Here is a 21,328-nt window from a genome sequence, read left to right on the forward strand (position 1 = left end):
GTGTTTATTTTTTATTCTTCTTACCAACTACTTTGTTTCAATTCGTATTCTTCCATAGCTGTCTCAGGATTCTGGATTATTTGATGTTTTTTACTTCGTGTAAGCCTGTCGTTTCTCTTTACATTTTTCTTTTATTCCTTTTCTGAATCATGGTGTATCGTTGTTGTTTCTTTTGTTCAGTATGACTTTTTTCCATTTTTCTAGAGCTTCTGTTGGTGCTTCTTCAATGTTGTTTTTAATTTTCTTCCAGCTCGCGTTTGTATCTACAATGTCCTCTATTTGTTTCAGCTGTACATTTCCCTTATAGAGTCGTTACAAAATAATGTAAATTATTCCTCGCAGATCCTGTAGAAAATGTTTTAGTGTTATTTTCATCCTTATTTTTGCTAGTACTAGTTTGTATACACTTCCTGCGTCGGCTGAGTTTAAAGATATAACGAGATTAATACAATGTACATTATTCTATTTAATTTTACTTTTTTTTTAGATACAGAGAAGGTGCCAAAACAAGATCCAAGATCATGCACGACCAGCCAGTAAAGCAGATCGACGAAGCAATGTTCTGGATAGAATACGTGGTTCGTCACAAAGGAGCTCCACATTTGAGATCTCAATCTGTTAAGTTACGATGGTATCAACTGTATTTACTAGACGTAATGGCTTTGCCAATATCAGTGGCTGTTATTTTATTGTTAGTAGTTAGACGCTGCGTTAAAATAGTTTTTAAGAAAAAATCCAGTGACAAAAAGGTTAAAAAACACTAAACAGAATGTAGTATAGGTAAATGTCCATAATAATATTTTTTCACGATAATACGATATTCAACAACTTCCTCTGCTCGATACGTAATACTTTTTTATTTAGATTAAATGAACACGTTTAGTTATACGTTTGGATAGACTGAATAAAAAAGAGATTATCCTTAAGTGCAAAATAACTATATATGAGATTTGTTCAATTGAAACCGATCTTTGTTCAAAAAAAAAAATTATTGGCAATAAAATTCACATTATAACCTACATATCTTTTTGTTTCAACAACCGATGTGCACCATACTTGAAGAATTCTTGTGGCAGTTACTTGAAGAATTAGTTTACGGAATTTGTACTTCTCGTCTAATTAAAAACCAATATAAAACGCCTTTTTTAGTGGTCCAAAAATATAAAAATGGCAAGACGATAAATCAAATATGGCATCCATAGAGTGGATGCTCTTATATCCTTTATTTTTTCCGTTGTAGATCTTTTTAAAAACTTTACCAACATAAGCATTGTCGTGAAGAAAAATGACACCACTTAAGAACTTTCTTGAACATTTCCGTCTTATTGCTTGATGGAACTTATTCAAAGTTTGGTTAGACATATTTGGTTCGAAGTTCTGTAAACTCTATTAACAAGGGTTCAAAAAATGGTCCAAATAATGTTAACATGATCTTGCCAGCGGACTTTAAACTACTGACAAAAAATTGTATTCCGCAAGATATTGCAAAGATAAATTTATTTGCAAGCAAAGAAAAGACAGTTAAGATTTTATTTCACGTATAGGGAGCTTGCGCATCCGTTTATACGTATTTTAGCCCAATAGGCATCATCAGAACGGCTTTCGCAAGCGCTCTGAACGTGAAATAAATCTTTTCTGCCTTAGGAAGCAACTATAACATGGCTTCGTATAGACGCAATGTAGCGACATCTGATAATAAAATCGTAGACTAATTTTCGAAACCAAATTCAAGAATTCCGCTTTAATCTGTGCCTTCTAAGAATTGCAAGGCAAAAACAGACGTTGATAAAGGTGTTAAGAGAGACATGGGGAATCTAAAAATTGCATTCCACAACATATCTCCTCAACTAAGCAAAATTCTTAGCGAATTGGTTTCTAGTACTCGTACAGAGTATATCGAAATAACAAAGAAAAGACAGTTAAGATTTTATTTCACGTATAGGGAGCTTGCGCATCCGTTTATACGTATTTTAGCCCAATAGGCATCATCAGAACGGCTTTCGCAAGCGCTCTGAACGTGAAATAAATCTTTTCTGCCTTAGGAAGCAACTATAACATGGCTTCGTATAGACGCAATGTAGCGACATCTGATAATAAAATCGTAGACTAATTTTCGAAACCAAATTCAAGAATTCCGCTTTAATCTGTGCCTTCTTATTTGCAAGCCTTTTTGGTTCTCTGACAAACGGCAAGGCACCATTGTGCAAAAACTTTGCAGTGACCCAGTTTGTGTACGATACTATGGAAAGATCCTAGACTCACAACATTTTTTTAAATTGTAATTAAAATTTGATGATTCTCTAATCTAGCATTCAACACAAGCGTCTGTTAATGCAATACTCAATGCATCTGGTTGTAGCATTTTATTTTGAAGTCCCCTCGTATATGTGTTAATTGAAATCCCCTTACATATGCATTAGAATAACGAAGAATTTTTTCAATGTTTTTTAGTTCGTATCCTTCAATTTAAAACCCATATAATCTTTCGTTATTTTTTTAAGTCGCCGCCGCCGATAATAATTCATTTTATTGTTTATTTATGTCACAGGCGCAAATTCTTCGATATTGCCCGATATTGCGTTTTCAAATTAATTTACGTCTTAATTTCCGTTGTGTTTAGTTTATACGCTAAGTGCTTTGTTTGTTCTAACTTATGCGAGCAATTTTTAAAGATAATTTCGTCACTTTTCGTTGGAGCCACGGTGATCTCCAGTGGTTCAGCGTCAAGTCCAAATTCAAATGAATTTGTAGTTTTCTGTTTTTGTCCCTTTTCAGGGAAATCTTCGTATTACGTTATGGAAATCAATTTTAGTAGCAGTTAATCGTCTAATTAAGAGGCAGAGTCATAAGTTTTGTGCTCAGTGCCGGCTTCGGCCTCAAATGGTCGATCCAATGTATAGTGTGAGATCCAGTCCCTTTTGTTCGTGTGTTCGTGTCCAGGATTCAACTCCATCCACGTCAGATTTTCGTTCCTGAGCATAGAAATGTTTTTTTTGGTCCTGTTGCAGTTTCAGTCCAGAGATGTAACAAGTTTTTTTTGAAAGTTAGGTGCGAAATAGTGAAATACAGGTAACATTTTTTTTGTGTAAATTTAAAGTAAAGCAGACATTTTTTAAATAAACGTAATGATTTGCTTTCATTAAAATTTAAAAGTATTTGTAACATTTAAAGTAGTAAATTTTATGGTTTGACTTCAGCTGTCAATTTATTTGTTCAGTTTTTTTAAATTTAATGTTAATTTATGACAGCCCGTTTTAGCATTTTTGATTTGTTTTGTTTTCTTTAAAAGTAAGGTTAGCTTACATGTGAATTTTGTAAGTTTTTGTAGTATCTTCAACTCCTGGAAATTGTAAACAGATGACACATGTAAGTTTTTTTTGGATTTTTGTATTTTGCAGCTATGATTATTATATTTTTTGTATTGTCTATGTTTTGTAACTGTTTGTGGTGACACAAAAATAAATGTTAAATTTTGTTTGTTAACATTTTGTTTATTTTTTTTTCTAACCTTTTTTATTGAGTTTTATTTGAAAAAGATATATTTTTTATGTTTAATAATTATATCTCCAGTTGCAACTAGCTGGTTGTAATAGGTATAATTAGGCACCTCAAGTGGCGCCCTATATTAAATTTCTTGAGGTGTTTCCTGTTTCGTTTTGTTTTTGTTTGTCCCAAGAGATTTATGACCATTTATTTCATTTTTCTGTAGTTGCCCCAATTCAAACCCCTCGTCTTTTACTTATCCACGACCCCAGCTCTCCTACAAAGCCTGAGTGCCCGTTCGCACAAGTAGCGTTTATTTTGCTTACCCTATCTTCGCCCCAAGAATTTCTATCCCCCATCTTCTACCCCTAAAAGTAATACCCCTATGGTAGGCAAAATATTATCGTTACATGGTCACGGTTTAGTACTCGTCTCTTCTTTACCGCTCTTGAATTTTTGACACAATTTCTTAACAGTTATATACAAATGATAGGAACTGATTAGTATGACGATTACAAATATAACAAACATTGTAGAATGTCAGTTGACTGATTAAATCTATTGTTTTCGAGGTTAACCTAACCAAAGATGGGTTTCAATTGAACAAATAAAAACAGTTTATACCTATTTATCTATTATGGTTCTAACTTTTTTTTTGTTTTTGTTGTTTTGTTATTGATTACTGATGTTTCATGTATGTCTTCTAAAAAATCAAAATATTTTGCTGTGAGGAAGCGTAAAGCGTCCAATAAATTAAAAAAATTTAAAAAAATGTGTTTGTTTTTCTCTACTATAGTTTTCCTTGATAGTACCGATTATGAGTTTTATGTTTCTTGTAGCAGAATATTATCTAGTCAATAATTCGACAAGCGGACTCATAGTCCCCACGTTAACTCTGGAAGGTTAACATTGCAAAAATATAGGATTCACCAACCTTCTATTTAATGCAAGGAAAAGGTAAAAACAACCAAAACTAACGACATTTATATTAGCTGCTTATAAAATATAAAATTTTTACACAAAGATATGTCACTTTTGTTAGTTAAACAATTCAACTAATTTTGTGCCAATGACGGGCTTAAAATTTCATCAATGCAATGACAAATTCATCATATATACAACACTAACTTATCCTCGCTGTTAGTCCAGAAGAAGAGAGTTACGTCTAAATCAAATTCATTTGGGCAAGTAAATCTGAAAAATTGAATATAGACATAAAATTTTTGACATTTTTTAATTTTTAAAAATCCTACAAGAAATTGATTGCCATTAGATGTTCGTGTAATGTTTAAGAATATGTTATAAAGCAATATGCAACCATTTCTTAAATAACAAATGTCAAAAAAAAAACTTCTCCCAAAATGATAATTTTATGGAAAATTTAATTGTAAAATTTTTCTGCTTTCTTTAGAAAAATTACAATAAAGTCGTGATTTTTATTATTCCGTATTAGCACCTCTATCTTGAATTACACTCCTGATTAGACTTAATGTTGAATTGATCAAATTCTGGATGTTGTCTTGAAGAAAAGCTTCCCATTCTTTAATGAGTGACAATCGAAGCTGCCTACGATTTATTGAAGCAGGTATTCTGTTTCCTATTCTTCGTTTGAGTTGGTCACAAACATGCTCAATCGGGTTCAAACTAAGCTTTGAGCCCGCCAATTCATTTTTGGCACACCGACGGTTTCTAAGTATTGCGTTAACATCCTGGCAAACGTGTGGCTGCGCCTTGTCTTGCCTGTAAATCCAGTTTCGCTCACAAATCCAGCAAAAGCATTGCATGCTCGTCTTAAATTTCGGTAATGTATCGATGAGTATTCAACGCTCCTTTATTAATAAACACGAGATCAGTACGGCCTTCAATTTGATGTGATTATCTTTATGTTCAACTTAACTTCAAGTAAAACGCCTTATTAGATAAAAAACCAATACAGGGTGAGTCATGAGGAACTTTACATACTTCTACCATATGTAGAGTCCCTCAGGGAGCATATCATGTGGCCACTAAAAAATATCAACTCCTCTTCTTTATTAATTAACAGGGTGATTTGTGTAATTGACCATTTATTTCAGTTTACTGTAGTGTTTATACGGCTCATTTGATTTTTTAATTTTTGCATGATACAGTACACTACTATCAAGCATTCGACTGGTATTAGCTAAACTAAAAAATTCCAGGACTGGCTTTGGAAAAATTAATTTAGGGATTCGTATTAAATATTACACCCTGTATATATTTTTTTTAAAATGCAATAAGTGATTTTCAAACTACATAAATAGCCAATGAAAACGACATATGCGACAATGTTGTCGCACTTTTATTAAATTTTTAGCGAACGATCAAATCTTACCAAAAATAGAAAAACCATAATGAACTATCAAATTATAAGGTATTAATTTAAACAAATGTTATAAATTTCAAACATTTTAATTAAAATGAGTTCCTACAACATAATCTAATACGTAGAAAATTAACATCTTTACTGTCACTTTGTATTATCTCTACGATAGAATCAATTGTTTTTCAATTTTAAATTTTTACTCATAGATCGTATTGGGGCATTATTTTCGATAAATAATAAATTAAATTGATTAAAAAGTCAAACCTCTTGTATGTGTTAGTTTTTGTTGATTGTAAATGATTAAAATTTTATGTCAAATAATAATACATTGCATCAACTGTACTAAATAAAAATAAATCTAAAAAAGTTTAAAATGAAGGTTGGCGTTGACCGTTTGACGTTTCTTGATATTTTATACCCATTGTCATTATTATCATTATCAATTGTTATTTATGTGTACAAGAATACATATTTCTTCTGTCATATCTACGTTAAGTACATTGTGTTAGTTTTGGTAGAGCTTTTGTTACTTTCGTTCAAAATGCCACATCAGTTTTCGACCACAGAATATGCAGACATAATATTTGCTTATGGATTCTGTAATGGGAATGGTAGGGCTGCTAGTAGAGAATATCGCAGGAGATTTTTTAATCGTCAAACTCCCAGTCATCCAACATTTGGGTCAGTTTTTAATTATTTGCGAGAAAATGGCACTTTTCCTAGTGGAACAACAGAGCGACATGTAGATGAAGCGCAGGAAGATGACATTATGGACGCCGTTACTATGAACCCTACAATAAGCACTAGACAAGTAAGTCGAGAACTCAATGTTACTTAATCAAAAGTAAGTAGAGTCTTACAAAAAAATAATCTATACCCATATCACATTTAAATGGTTCAGCGACTACATGCTGGAGATGAGATCGATAGGTTGGAATTTTGTAGATGGATTAACAATAATCGACCAACGCTATACAGCACACTATATACAGATGAAGCCCAATTTACCAGAGACGGGATAAATAATTCACGAAATTCACATGTGTGGGCAGAAGAAAATCCCCATGCTATTCGAGAACGTCGTTCTCAGTTAAGGTTTTTGGTTAACGTGTGGATTGGTGTCATAAATAACCAATTAGTAGGTCCTCACTTTTTTGATGGTCCTTTAACAGGGCAGGTCTATTTGAACTTTCTACAAAATATTTTGCCGAATTTGCTTGCCAACGCGAACGTTACTATCCGAGGGATGTATTTTCAGCATGATGGGGCACCCCCACACTTTTTACTGGCAGTGAGACAACATCTCAATAATGTTTATGGCAACAGGTGGATAGGACGTGCAGGTCCTATTTCGTGGCCTTTAAGATCCCCTGATTTCAATCCCGTTGATTACCATATTTGGGGACGATTGAAGCAACTAGTTTACGCAGTGAATATTAATAACCGACAACAATTAATTGATAGAATTATACATTGTTGTAATAATATTAGAAACGATCCCCAGAGTATCCGTAATTCAATACGTCAATTAACAATTCGGCAAAAAAAATGTGTACAGGCTGCAGGGTTCCATTTCGAAAATCTATTTTGAATTATTTTTATTTGGTTACCATTATTGTATCTTTTCCAGTTCTAATTTATGGGTTTATCATAACTATGTACATATTTTTAGTTTTTTTTTTTAAATTGTTCTTCGTTATTGTTAGTAGTTACTGTTTTTTGTTGTGCAGTGACTCAGTTTATCATTTCAATTAAAATGTTTGAAATTTATAACATTTGTTTAAATTAATTACCTTATAATTTGATACTTCATTATGGTTGTTCTATTTTTGGTAAGATTTGATCGTTCACTAAAAATTTAATAAAAGTGCGACAACATTGTCGCATATGTCGTTTTCATTGGCTATTTATGTAGTTTAAAAATCACTTATTGCATTAAAAAAAAAAATATATATACAGGGTGTAATATTTAATACGAATCCCTAAATTAATTTTTCCAAAGCCAGTCCTGGAATTTTTTAGTTTAGCTAATACCAGTCGATTGCTTGATAGTAGTGTACTGTATCATGCAAAAATTTAAAAAATCAAATGAGCCGTATAAACACTACAGTAAAATGAAATAAATGGTCAATTACACAAATCACCCTGTTAATTAATAAAGAAGAGGAGTTGACATTTTTTAGTGGCCACCGGATATGCTCCCTGAGGGACTCTACATATGGTAGAAGTATGTAAAGTTCCTCATGACTCACGCTGTATAAAGCTTATAGTTTCTATAATAAATTATATATTGATCAATTATACTAATTATTTTACCCTTTTTAACACCTCATTTAGGTTATTAATATACTTCAGAAGAGCCTTTGTGTAATGCTTGTCTGAAATATAATATAATTTCCGGAAACCTATCATCAACATGAATAAATGTAGGGGTAATTAATCAAACGTGAGTTTAGTAAAACCAAAAGATAAAATAAGGACAAACACAATATTTCAGCCGACAGGCAAAGGGTGTATGTAAGTAAAAAACTTACCCTTCGTGTATGCTACAGCAAACAAACACCACTGGAAGTTTGTTTTATGAGAAAAGTTCATATCCACGAGAGTAAAAATAATTGTTTTTGACATGCTGGAAAATATAAAATATGACGTATTTTTTACATATGCACATAACGTTTCTGTGTTAGAATATAACGAATTACCATATTAATTTGTCTACAGGTTTACAAAGTATCTGAGATGGACTGCAAGAGCTTACAAATTTGGAATAGTATACTCAGATGCAAAAAATACGCAATGGAGAAAATTTTGATCAAATTAAAATTATTTCAGTTTTTTTATTTTTATCCTATTTTGATGAATTTTTTTAGCACACTATGTAAAAATTTATGAATTTTAACTTAGCATAGTGAGTTTGTTAATAAAATTTTTGTATTTGACTTATTATAAGGTGTTAATCGAAGGGCCTGGTTGCAACCAGGTCTTCTAAGTATTATGTTTTTTGTTTCATGTGAAAATATGGATTGGTTCATTTGTAGGAGTAAAATGACTTTGCCACCCACAATTTATGACTTTTCCTATTATTGCCATTATCTTTTGTATTAATTTGTAATACGACGATGGGGGCTTTGGTGACTGATATCGAAGAAATGTTGCATAGACATCCCAGAATCACTTTATTTAAATAATGATTAAAAGCAACGACATAATCTTGGTTTTAATGAACAATGATAATAATAACAAAACATAAAAAAACAACTTAAATGTAAATTAACATAAGTATGCAAATAACAAAGAAAATATATTAAAAAATAACTTGTATTGCCTCCCCTAGCCTCTATAACTGCCTGTACATGTCGGTTCATGCTGTCTATGAGGTTACGAATATTATCTTGCTAGATGTTTTGCCATTTCTCTTTTAGAGCCAAACGAAGACTTCTTCTATGTCCCAAACGTGCTCTATTGTGTTCAGATCTGGCGAACACGCTGGCCAGTTCGATTTATTAATACCAACTTCTTCTACATGTTTGTTACGTTGATTTTAAAAAATCATTTGACAAAGTAAGACATAAAAAATTGGTCCAAATTCTAAATACAAAAGACATAGCACATAGGGACTTACCAATAATAAAAACCTCTACTGGAATCAAAGAGCACAAATCGTAATAGATAACAAACCCAGTCCAGAAATTGAAATCAGGAGAGGAGTTAAAACAGGGATGTATTATGTCCCCATTACTATTTAATGTATATAGTGAAGCCATTTTTAAAAAAGCATTACTATCTCAAAGTGAAGGAATAATAATTACCGGAAGATCTATTAACAACATAAGAATAGCAGATGACACCGTGATTATGGAAAGCTCAGGTGAACAACTCCAATTACTGCTAAACAAAACAAACAGTTTCTGTGAAAAATATGGACTAAAAATGTATATAAAAAAGACCAAATATACCAACAAGCATACATTTGGGAAATGTACCGATAGAAAGGGTTGATAAATACAAATACCTAGGAACCTGGATTTCAGACAATAATAATAAAACAACCGAAATAAGTGCCAGGATAGAAATAGCAAGAAATGCTTTTGTAAAAATGAAAACAATTCTCTGCAACAAAGACCTTAGATTAGAACTGATAGTAAGAGCACTAAGATGCTACGTGTTTTCGATACTGCAATATGTACTTAAAAGCTGGATATTAAAGCAAAAACACATAAATAAGTTATAGTCCTTTGAAATGTGGTGGTTCAGGCGGATGTTAGAATAGCATAGACACAGAAGAAAACTAACACGGAAGTATTGTGAGAAATGGGCAAAGAATGCTAAATAATAAACACAATAAAAATAAGAAAGTTACAATATTTGGGACACGTAATGAGGGGACAGCGATATGAACTGCTAAGACTGATAATACAGGGAAAGATAAGAGGACGAAGGAGTATAGGAAGAAGGAGAGTGTCATGGTTGAAGAATTTAAGGTACTGCTTTAAATGCAGTTCTATAGAACTCTTCAGAGCAGCAGTAGATAGAGTAAAGATAGTGATGATGATATCCAACATTCGATAGGTAGACGTTAAAGAAGAAGAACTTCTTTTAAATATTGCGTGACACACATTGCAAAGTGAGGCCACGCATTAATAGAAAGTCATCGCCGATTTATTTAGAAAAGTGTACTACGTGATTCGCTAAAATTTCCTCAATATAGTGGTGTGCAGTCAACGAACCCTCAATAAATACCAATTCAGTGTGCGCCTCTCGGGATATTCCTGCCCATACCATCACCGAACCTCATCCATGCCTAACACGGGGACTAAAACCGCACTCCGCAAATCTCTCTCCAGTTCGACGCCATACTCGTTCTATCTCATCTGATAAGTGAAGACAGTATCTCGACTCATTCGTAAAAAGAACAGTACTCCATTGTCCTAAATTCCAATGTAAATGTTCCCTGGAAAATTGTAGTGTAGCCACTCTGTGCCAAGGAAGTAATTTAGGCCCAGTTGCTGGTCTGCAACTTTGCAAACCAAATTCATGTAATCTTCGACGAACTGTTAATACACTTCTTCTTCTTAAAGTGCCCTCTCCTCAATGGAGGTTGGCTACTACAATTTTAAACTCTTCTCTATCTTCAACTGTTCTTATTAGCTGTTCAAAATTTAGCCCTGTCCATTGTCGGATGTTTCTGAGCCACGATAGTCTTTTCCTTCCTAGGCCTCTCTTTCCCTCGATTTTTCCTTTCACTATAAGTTGGGCATATTGGTACTTATTATTTCTCAGTATGTGGCCTAGGTATGATGTTTTTCTAACTTTTACTGTGTTAAAAAGTTCTCTTTCCTTGCCTATTCTATGCAGCACTTCTTCGTTTGAGGTATGCGATGTCCATGAAATTTTGAGTATTCTCCGGTAGATCCACATTTCAAAGGCCTCATCCAAATTTATTTACGGTTGATGTTTTAAGGGTCCACGTTTTAACTACATATAGAAGAGTCGACTAGACGTAGCAATTTGATAAACGTAGTCGAGTTTCGAGTTTTATTCGAGAATCACAAAGCAGTTTTTTTATTTTTTCAAAAGATTTTATGGCCTGTTCTATTCTCGATCTTATTTCTAGATCAGGATTTGGGCTGCTATCGATCCAACATCCCAGGTACTTAAATCTATTGACCTGTTCTAAAATGTGCTGATTTATTGTGCAAGGTTGAGGTACGTTTTGGTTTTTTCCGATTGACATCACTTTGGTTTTTTTAATGTTTATTTTCATACCAAATTGCTCACAGGTCGAGATGATCTTGTCGATGAGTCGTTGTAGACCTAAGTCGGAATCCGCAATTAACACTGTATCATCGGCGTATCTGATACTGTTGATATTTACGCCATTCACATTGACTCCATCCTTGGAATCCTCCAATGCTTCTTTAAATAGAAACTCGGAGTCAAGATTAAACAGCAGAGGCGACAGAACACATCCCTGTCTAACTCCCCTCCTAATTTCTACTTCTGCGGATGTGGAACCTTCGATCCTACTCTGGCGTTTTGGTAAAACGATCATCTAAATCGGTAGCTTTGCGCTTCCTTCCACCTGCTTTACGCTTGTTTATTTCAGTTCGGATAAAACGTTCCACTACCCTCGAACTAAAGTTAGGATAATAAAACCACGTTTTAATTAATCCCGTACAATGAGTCAAATATAAAATTTTATCAAAAACTCACTATACTAAATTAAAATTTATAAATTTATACACAATGTGCATAAAAAAATCATCAAAATGGGGCTAAAAAATAAAAAATTTAAATACTTTTCTTCGTTGCATTTTTTTGAGTGTATTTTGAAAATGTTTAATATTTTTATTATAATTCTATATAGACCAGAGCGGACCTGTTTTAAGGTGGATGTGAAAAGTGACATTCGGATTTAGATTTAGACGTAACTCTCTTATTCAAAACAAACAACAGGTTACAATTATTGTTTTAGTAAAAAAATTCATAAGAATTTTATTTCTCGCTATACGGCCGTAATCTGTGTCGTCTTTTCGCCAACTTTTTCTAATCCGTTAGCGTGGGCAAGTGGATTAAGCTTCCGCAGATGTTTTAACTTGAAGAACTCAGAAAAAGTTTGCCGGAACTGCCGTGACATCGTACAATATAGGATGAAGTTAATTCCCGAATTTGTCAGTGCTAGAATGTCCATCAGATCACCTGAAACAAAAAAAAAACAGTGTGAACATATATTGATTTTATAGCCGTAATATAAATATATATATATATATATATATATATATATTATATATTATTATAATATATATATATATATACATATATATATATATATATATATATATATATATATATATATATATATATATATATATATATATATATATATATATATATATATATATATATATATATTATATATTATTATAATATAATTTTGGAATGAATTAGCAAATTATCTGATTAATCAACATATAATTAGCAAACCAAAAACAAAAAAAAAATTTTTGAATTTTATTATAATTATGTGATTAATTTTTATTACACACTCCAAATTAATAATTATGTGTTTTCTTATCTCAGGGTTCTTATTTTAGTTCAAAAATACCTTTATCTTAGTATTCGATAACAAGAGTAGTAGCAGGGCATAAATAAAAGAATTCAAATTTGTGCAATACAATTAAAATATAATTATAAAATACATTTGAAAATTTTTATAGAAATAAACAGATCCGTTGGAAATAAATGTTTCCCTAAATTAAATAGCTTTTACACTTAAAATTAACACAAGAAAATCGTACAAGTTTAGTTCAAATAATTGTCTCGTCTTTACAGTTTGCGTCTATACTTTACTAAAACGATTCAAAGGACGTGCTACATTATTTTCTGGTTCTACTGAAACAGGACTGTCGATCAAAACAACCTAACAACGGATTCTATCTCCTTTTGACTGCCAAACTCTCCTTAGCTATAAATCTCTAGAGAAATAGTGATTTGTTTTTTTACCTACAAATTCTATAAAACTTTTTATACTACCAATTCTCCAACTTAGGATTCAAATAGTGACACTGTTCTCACATTCATTTATACGATTTCTCACAAATTAAAATTCTCTTTCGCCATTAAACTATATTTCAATCAGCATTCAACACTATATTTCTTCTGATGGATTCAATGTTCTCTGAACACCTTGTATTTTAGTAATGTAATGAAATCTTATTTTATGATACTTTATTATCATAAAATTATTTATTATTTATTTATTAAGCATTCTCTAAACTTAACTGCTTTAATTTGTGAGTTATTTGTGATTTTTTGGAGAGAGAGAGAGAGAGAGAGAGAGAGAGAGAGAGAGAGGTTTAAAAAGAGATAACTTTATTGCATTTAGAGGTTAATCCAAAAGAGAGTATTAAGTCATATATGGATAACTACGTTTATGTAAAGCAACCTCAGAAAGCAGCACCTTCTCCTTAAAGCACTGTTTTGTTTGATATGTTAGTAATAATCAAGATTCATCTATATGATGTCCTGGTCCTCTATGTATGTTTACTCCTCATCTGAGTAGTTAGTTTGATGAAAAGTTCTATAAGACTATAGAGCTGTTCATTAAGAGTGTGGAACTAAGTGATCCATTTCACTTCAAAGTAATGTATTTATTTTTTTCTTTCTAGAACTACTATACGTTCTCAGCATTTTTCTTCTTAGAGTGCCGTCTCTCTACAGAGGTTGGCGATCATAATGGCTATTTTTATTTTTAAACTTGCTGCTCTAAACAAATCAATCAATCTGCATTGATACCAATCTCGTAGATGCTTCAACCAAAAATTCTGCCTTACCTTTGGCTAACAGATCTTCTCGTTTGAATCTTTCCCTGTATTATTAGTCTCAAAATTTCATATTTTGGTCCCCTTATCACGTGGCCTAGGTATTATAGTTTCCTTATTTGTATAATCGTGATTAGTCCTGTTTCTTTACCAACCCTCTCCAGTACCTCTTTATTTGTAATTCTATCAGTACATATTTTTAATACTCTGAGGTATAATCCAAGTCTCAGCTTCATATAATTATATTGAATATATATATATATATATATATATATATATATATATATATATATAAGAAAAAAGAAGTACTTGTGACTCGTTTGGAAAAAATATAAGCTTTCAATTGTATTTACAATTATTATCAAGAGCTGCTAAAAAAGACAAAATATCTTACAAAGTTGAACTAGAAAGAAAAAACAATTTTTGTTAACTTACCAAATAAAATTAGTTGAGTAAATAAAAATTGCTGCTAATACATTTTAAAAATAATTAATATAAAAATATCCTAATCTAATAAATGCTTCTCTGAAATTTTTGTAAGTATAATTTTGAAAACATTTTTTTTAATACAAAAACAACTGAATTTATAAATAAGTTAAAATAGCAACCAATTACAAATAAGCCTCAATGTCATAAATGCCAACTTAAAATTTTTATTTTTGACAATTATATTGCCAAAAATAAAATTTTGTTTAAAAATTCTTTTTTGTTTAGTAACAAAAAAGAAGAAGATTTATTCACCATTTATAGATGTCTGAAAAAATGTAACAGATATATGGAAAATTAAATCAAATTGTGACATTTTACAAGTTTTATACATAAATTATAAAGAAAGAATATAATTATAAATTTTGCTTAGATTTTGAATTTCTGATTTTTGAAATTATAAAGTAGGTGATTAAATTATTAGAGCCATCTAGTAAAATTCATTTTTTTTTTCACACTGGTGTGCATATTATTTTGTATTCTTGGTTTTTAAAGTTATAATAAATAGTTTTAATTACTCTTTAGTGATATTCTAATAGTCGCATACTACGTTTTGTGAATTTAGCAAATATTGCATGTTCGTTACATCAGTGGTACTAGAACATCATGGGAAAAGCCAAAGACATCTCACTAAGAAAAATAGAGGAAATAAAACCTTTATTATTTAACACTTATCACTCCAAGACAAAAACTGTACAACAACTGTACACAACTGTAGACCGTATAAAGAAAAAACTTGACAAAAATTTGAATTTGATCCCACGGCGCAAACAAAAATGTGGTCGAAAAAAAAAACACCCTGAGATGAAAGAAAAAACTCGACATATTGTCTTGGCAAACAAAAAACAATCTCAAATGATTTTAACGAAAATGATGCAGAGGAGTCTGGTATCAATATTTCACCAGTGACAGCTTGGTGGCAAATAAAGGATTTGGAGACCTGTCGCACTGCAAAAAAGCTCACACTAGCCATAAAGAAAAAAAAGCTTCAATGGAATGAAGATTGGACAATTGATGGTTGGAATCAGGTAAATAACATAACTTAACATTATTTTTCTTTTACGTAGTTTACAGTTGATCAATTTGTTCACGATTCTAAAGTAATATTAATATTCCAGGCTTGTTTTTCGGACGAATCTATCTGCAGATCTTCATAGATAGAGCTAAATTTGTGAGGAGAAGACCTGAGAAAGCATACAAAGCGGATTGTATTGTGAGGATGGTAAAACACCCCTTGAGCATCATGGTGTGGTTTATTATTAGCAGTCAAGAAACTGGTAGACTTGACATTGTCGAAGGAACCATGCAACATGACCCGTATTTAAGAATACTGCAAACAAAAATGCTTCCCCAGGTCCAGGAATGGTTCCCGAATAAAAATTTCGCGTTTATGCATGACTCGGTGCCTTTTACAAAACTTTTACAAAATTCCTTGCTGACAACCAGATAAAGGTGCTCGACTGGCCTGGCAATTTGCCAGATCTGAATCCAATAGAAAATTTTTGGAAGCTTATGAAAAAAATTTTATTAATAAAATTAGCGTTTAATATCGGCATGGGACAGGAGTGAAACAATTTAAGCCAGAAATGCATAGAAAGTATGCCAAGAAGTCATTGCTCCAAAAGATGATACTATCAAGTACCTATTAGGCTTAAAGCTTAATTTAGATTTTTCATGTAATAACTCGTTTCTTTTTTAAAATTTGTAAACTTTATTGGGTTCTAAATCACAGTAAAAATGAATTAGCTACAAAAATATGCTTTATAGTTCTATTACATACCATTATTAAACAAAGAGTAAAATTTTATGGGGTGGCTCTAATAATTTGATCATCCACTGTATATTTAGGCTTAAAATTGGATCATATCGGCTACAAAGCATCACCTATAAATATATTGGGGGAGAAAATTACATATTATAACGTAACAACAAGCTGCTGGTCGTATTATACAATACATCACAGTTTATAATTAAATAAACAAATCGTGATCTAAACTTTGCTAGGGCCAATCCGGTCTATATACCTTGCAATTTAAATTAATAGGGGAATATATTATAAGACAAAACTGTCTTGAAAGTGCTTTCCTCGAAAATGATAAACTAGGTTAACTTTGTATTAATTATACTCTTATGGTTCAGAACATAGTGCTGACTTGTTCACTATAACTTTAATATTAATTTGAGACGGAAAAATACTTAATTTTCTTTAAAGTATTTCTTTTCACAGTTAAGTTTGGAACGTAAAATATGTTAGTTTTATTTTTACCTGTATATACAATTTTGTATTTATGAGAATATTAATTTAACGTTTGCATTACTTTCAGCAAACTTTAAACATTTAAGTTTTGCTGTTCAGCTCAGGAAAAATTAGAGAGATATTTTCAAAGCAATATATACGTTTTAGACACCAATTACTTCTGTTGGAAAACTCTCCAATATTTTCATTTTTAATTGCCGGTTCAATTTCTTTTTTTAGTAATATATTCGCTAATAATAAAAAAATTGCCAACAAACTAGTAGAAGAAAAAAAACCGGGGAGATATGATACCGAAACGGCAAGGCAACGAAATACGACCATGGAAAATGGAAAAATAAACACAAAAGAAGGGCAACAATCCAAGGATATAATAAAAATTGGGACTTATGATCAGGGTACTTATGAGCAGGGATCTTTAAGAAACTTGGACCATATTATGGAAAAATATACAATAGATGACCTGCAAGTCATTTTAAATAAGGTAGTCACAGCTAGTGAAGAGAAAGGGTTAACAATGAACGTCAAGAAGACGAAATTCATGATTATTTAAAAAAAACAAAGATTGAATGCAAACCTTTACATTCACAATAACGAAATCGAACGGGTGCACAAATATAAATATTTGGGAACAAACGTTAATAACAACAATGACATCACAGAAGAAATAAAAACTAGAATTGGAAAGGCTCAAGCTGCTTTTATTAATATGAAGGATATTCTGGGAAGTCATGACATTAACTTAAACCTGAAAATGAGATTGGTTAGATGCTACATCTTCTCGATACTGCTGTACGGAGTAGAGACTTGGACTTTAAACAAGAGCAATATTGATAAACTAGAGGCCTTCGAAATGTGGATATACAAAAGAATTTTGAAAATACCTTGGACAGACAAAGTAACAAATAGTTAAGTTCTTCGAAGAATGAACAATGAACGGGAGCTGTTGATCACCATCAAGAGAAGAGAAGAAAGTTGGAATATTTTGGTCATGTGATGAGAGGGAAAAAGTACTGATTGCTCCAGTTAATTATCCAAGGAAAGATTCAGGGCAAACGAAGCGTGGGGAGACGATGTATATCTGGCTGCGCAATTTAAGAGACTGGTTCCAGTGCACATCTAACCAATTATTTAGAGCAACAGCTTCAAAGATACGAATAGCAATGATGATTGCCAAACTCCGTAGAGGAGAGGGCACTTGAAGAAGAAAAATACAATAGACATCCTTGCCTTGCAAGAACGAAACAACTGGGAAATGAAATAATAAAAATAGGAAAGAGCACACTGTTCAAAAGTGAGGGGACTAAGAGATATTTTGGAGTGGGACTCATGGTGTCTGAGAAAGTAAACAAAGCAATTGTAGATTTTCAACCAATATCAGACAGAATATGTTACTTGAGAGAAAGAGGAAAGTGTAGGAAGATAAGTATTATTAATGTACATGCGCTGACTGAAGATACCGACTTAGAAACCAAAACAGAGTTCTACGAAAAGCTATATATATATATTTAGGAATTCTACAGTATTCACTGCCTTCCCTCGCTCAACCGTTTCCATCTCTCTCTGTTGTTCCATTCTCCATCGTTTAGTCCTCTCTTACTCGTGGCGTCGTCTACTTCGTTCCTCCAGGATTTTCGGGGTCGTCCTCTTTTTCTCCTTCCTATGGGGCTCCATTCGGTTATTCTCTTTATCCATCTGCTGTCGCTAGCTCTTCTTACATGTCCATACCACTTTAGTCTTTTTTGTTCTATATATGTTAGTATGTCTGTTTCTATTGATGTTCTTTGCTTTATTTCGTCATTACTTCTCCTATCCATTCTTGTTACTCTGCAGCATCTTCGCAGGCATTCCATCTCTGTTGCTACTATCTTACTGCTATTTTTCTTGTTTATAATCCAATTTTCAGCCCCATATGTCATAATACTTCGCACTAATGCTTTATAAATCTGCGTTTTTGTCTTCATATTTAGGTGTCTATCCCACCATACTGAGTTAAGTTGTCGGATTGCTGTTCTTGTTTGTCCTAATCTTTGTGTAATTTCTTCCTCTGTTGTTGCCTTTTTCGTGATTATAAACCCCAGGTATTTGAATTTATCCTTTCCTTTTTATTTTTTATTTTTCCATCTGGAGAAGTCCATGTTACCTTATGAATGTCTTTGTGATCAAACATTGTGCTAGCTATCTTCATTTTGTTCTCTGTAGCAATTTCTATTAACTTTTTATCGTTTTTATTTGATTCCTTATGTAAACTTCATTATTTAATGTAAATCATCATATGATTCTAAACAATTCATTCTTTTGCTGTAAACTTTTGAGTGGCGTTCATATATAAATTTATTTTTGGATTAATTCGAACTTGAAGAAAACTGAAATTTACACATGAAGTGAGCTTTTAATTTATTTAATGTTTGCTTAAAATTGTTAAGGATGTCGAGCGTTATTAAACAGACGATTTTATATTGTTATTAATTGGATCGGATGATATTTATGACTTTTGACATAGTACAGGTAGCTAATAAAATTTTAGAAGATAAAATACTAGCTTTAAAGAGACTCATACGAAAAAACGTTATGAATTCGTTAAGATTATCAAGATGCCACTTTCCACCATTGATACAAGTAAACCTAAAGCTGTCAAAAATTTGGTACAAAAGTCAAAAAACATAACAAATGTATCATCTGTACTACGAAATTACATATAAATAACCGCAGATAACTAGATATTTTGTGTGCCGAAGAAGAAATTGTAGGTATTTCTAAGAATTTATCTTTAATGACTCTTTTAGAAAACCGTCTTATTTATTAGGTCATATTTTGCCCGTGTTTAAATGATGAATATTGCCGTAAACAACGTTAAATCTGTCCCAAAAAACGGAAATCGGAGCAAGGTCTACACATTGACATAAATATATCCCTAACTAGGTATATTTTTCGTCCTGTTATTAAATAAAAACCGGCAAAGGGCTTGACACACAGGACAAATGACATCCTCGTCGAAATAAAATCGCTTCCATTAGGCTCCAACACCGAATTTTACCCAGAAGCTACGTGGTATACATAAAATGTTCAGACTAATTTACAATGCCGTAATATATTTTACAAAATCGATCTGCCGCTGTCAGAAAAGCCCAAGAACTTCGGGTAAATAAGAGATAATAAAGAATAAGTTATTGCTCAACAAAGCTGGTTAGAGATCAAAGGTATTTGCAAAGGATTTATGCGACTTGTTTTCAATTTGCCAAAGCGGTTCCACAATCTTGCAACCGTTTGTTTTGTCCTGACGTTATTTGTCAAAATAATAGCTTTCAATATTTGGAATTATTGAAATGATTTAGTGGGATTGGATATACATAGAGGGCTATTTGGAAAACAAAGTGTAAAAGTTTTCAGACAAACAAACTAAAAGACAGCTGTATCGACTTTTTGGTTTTGTGTCGAATCGGTTTAGTTTTTCAATGTACCTAATAAGTATATTTTTTATTTGTAAAATAAACATGTTATTATTCTCTATTTTTTCATTTCAGGATTTAGGCATGTTTTGTTTATACCGGTACATATTTTTCTATTCGGTTATTATTTGTTCAGTTAGTAAATTTTCTACTTATATATTGTTTACTTAAGCTTAAGCCTTATAAGCCTCATGAGTCATCTCCTAAAATTGATCCTAAAGATAATTCATAAGAGAATCTATAAGCTGTGTGAAAGTCAAATTTCCCCCAACCAATTTCTGTTCACAAATGCTGTTGGTACTAGAGAGGCATTGTTCTCAGTACAAGTCATATTCCAGAGATGTAGAGACATCAACTGCGACGTATGCGCATATCTGGTTGATTACGAGAAAGCGTTTGATCGAGTACAGCACGCTAAGATGATGCAAATACTAAAAGAAACAGGAATTAACAACCAACAACTGAAAATAATTAGAAATCTTTACTGGAATCAGACAGAAAATCTCAGAGTTGAAGATGAACACATTGACTATGTGAAAATCATGCGTGGAGTGAGGCAAGGCTGTATTTTGTCTCCTCTAATCTTCAATCTGTACTCTGAAAGAATATTGATCGAAGCTTTGCACGAAACTAAAAAAGGTATTCTACTAAATGGTTACCGGATTAACAATATCAGATATGCAAATGACACCATAGTATTTGCAGACAATTTAGAAGACCTACAAGTTCTTATGAACAAAATCACGTATTACAGTCAACAATGTGGACTTAATATAAACGTTAAGAAGACAAAGCTTATGATAATTAGCAAGAAAAGGATAACAGAAGGTCAACCAATCTCCTGTAGAAAGAGTGACGCACTACAACTACCTCAGCACCATAAGAAATGAAGAATGGACCAACAACCAGGAGATTAGAGTACGCATCGGAAAAGCTAGATCCACCTTTAATCGGACGAAGGCCTTCTTCAAGTCACAAATGAGGAGGTCAT

At 32.1% G+C, this 21,328-nt stretch overlaps 2 protein-coding genes and 1 long non-coding RNA gene across 3 annotated transcripts in view; 1 reads left to right on the forward strand and 2 right to left on the reverse strand.

Annotated features, from left to right (window-relative positions):
- LOC140451473 (UDP-glycosyltransferase UGT5-like) overlaps window positions 1–992 on the forward strand; it is a 59,246-nt gene extending 58,254 nt beyond the window's left edge. The window contains exon 6 of the mRNA XM_072545295.1: window positions 488–992. Within this exon, the coding sequence (XP_072401396.1) occupies window positions 488–764 (277 nt within the window). The 3' untranslated portion in view covers window positions 765–992. The remainder of the gene's footprint in view (window positions 1–487) is intronic.
- Window positions 993–1,221: 229 nt separating this feature from the next.
- Window positions 1,222–7,622, reverse strand: LOC140451474 (uncharacterized). The gene is made up of 2 exons (XR_011952053.1): window positions 3,894–7,622; window positions 1,222–2,349 (listed from the first exon to the last, which is right to left on the reverse strand). It is a non-coding gene; the product is annotated as an uncharacterized lncRNA (long non-coding RNA).
- Window positions 7,623–9,758: 2,136 nt separating this feature from the next.
- LOC140451475 (G-protein coupled receptor dmsr-1-like) overlaps window positions 9,759–21,328 on the reverse strand; it is a 320,518-nt gene continuing 308,948 nt past the window's right edge. Inside the window, exon 2 of the mRNA XM_072545296.1 lies at window positions 9,759–12,526. Coding sequence (XP_072401397.1) covers window positions 12,333–12,526 — 194 coding nt within the window. The 3' untranslated portion in view covers window positions 9,759–12,332. The remainder of the gene's footprint in view (window positions 12,527–21,328) is intronic.

This window comes from Diabrotica undecimpunctata, chromosome 9 (assembly GCF_040954645.1).
Source record: "Diabrotica undecimpunctata isolate CICGRU chromosome 9, icDiaUnde3, whole genome shotgun sequence".
Lineage (NCBI taxonomy): Eukaryota > Metazoa > Arthropoda > Insecta > Coleoptera > Chrysomelidae > Diabrotica > Diabrotica undecimpunctata.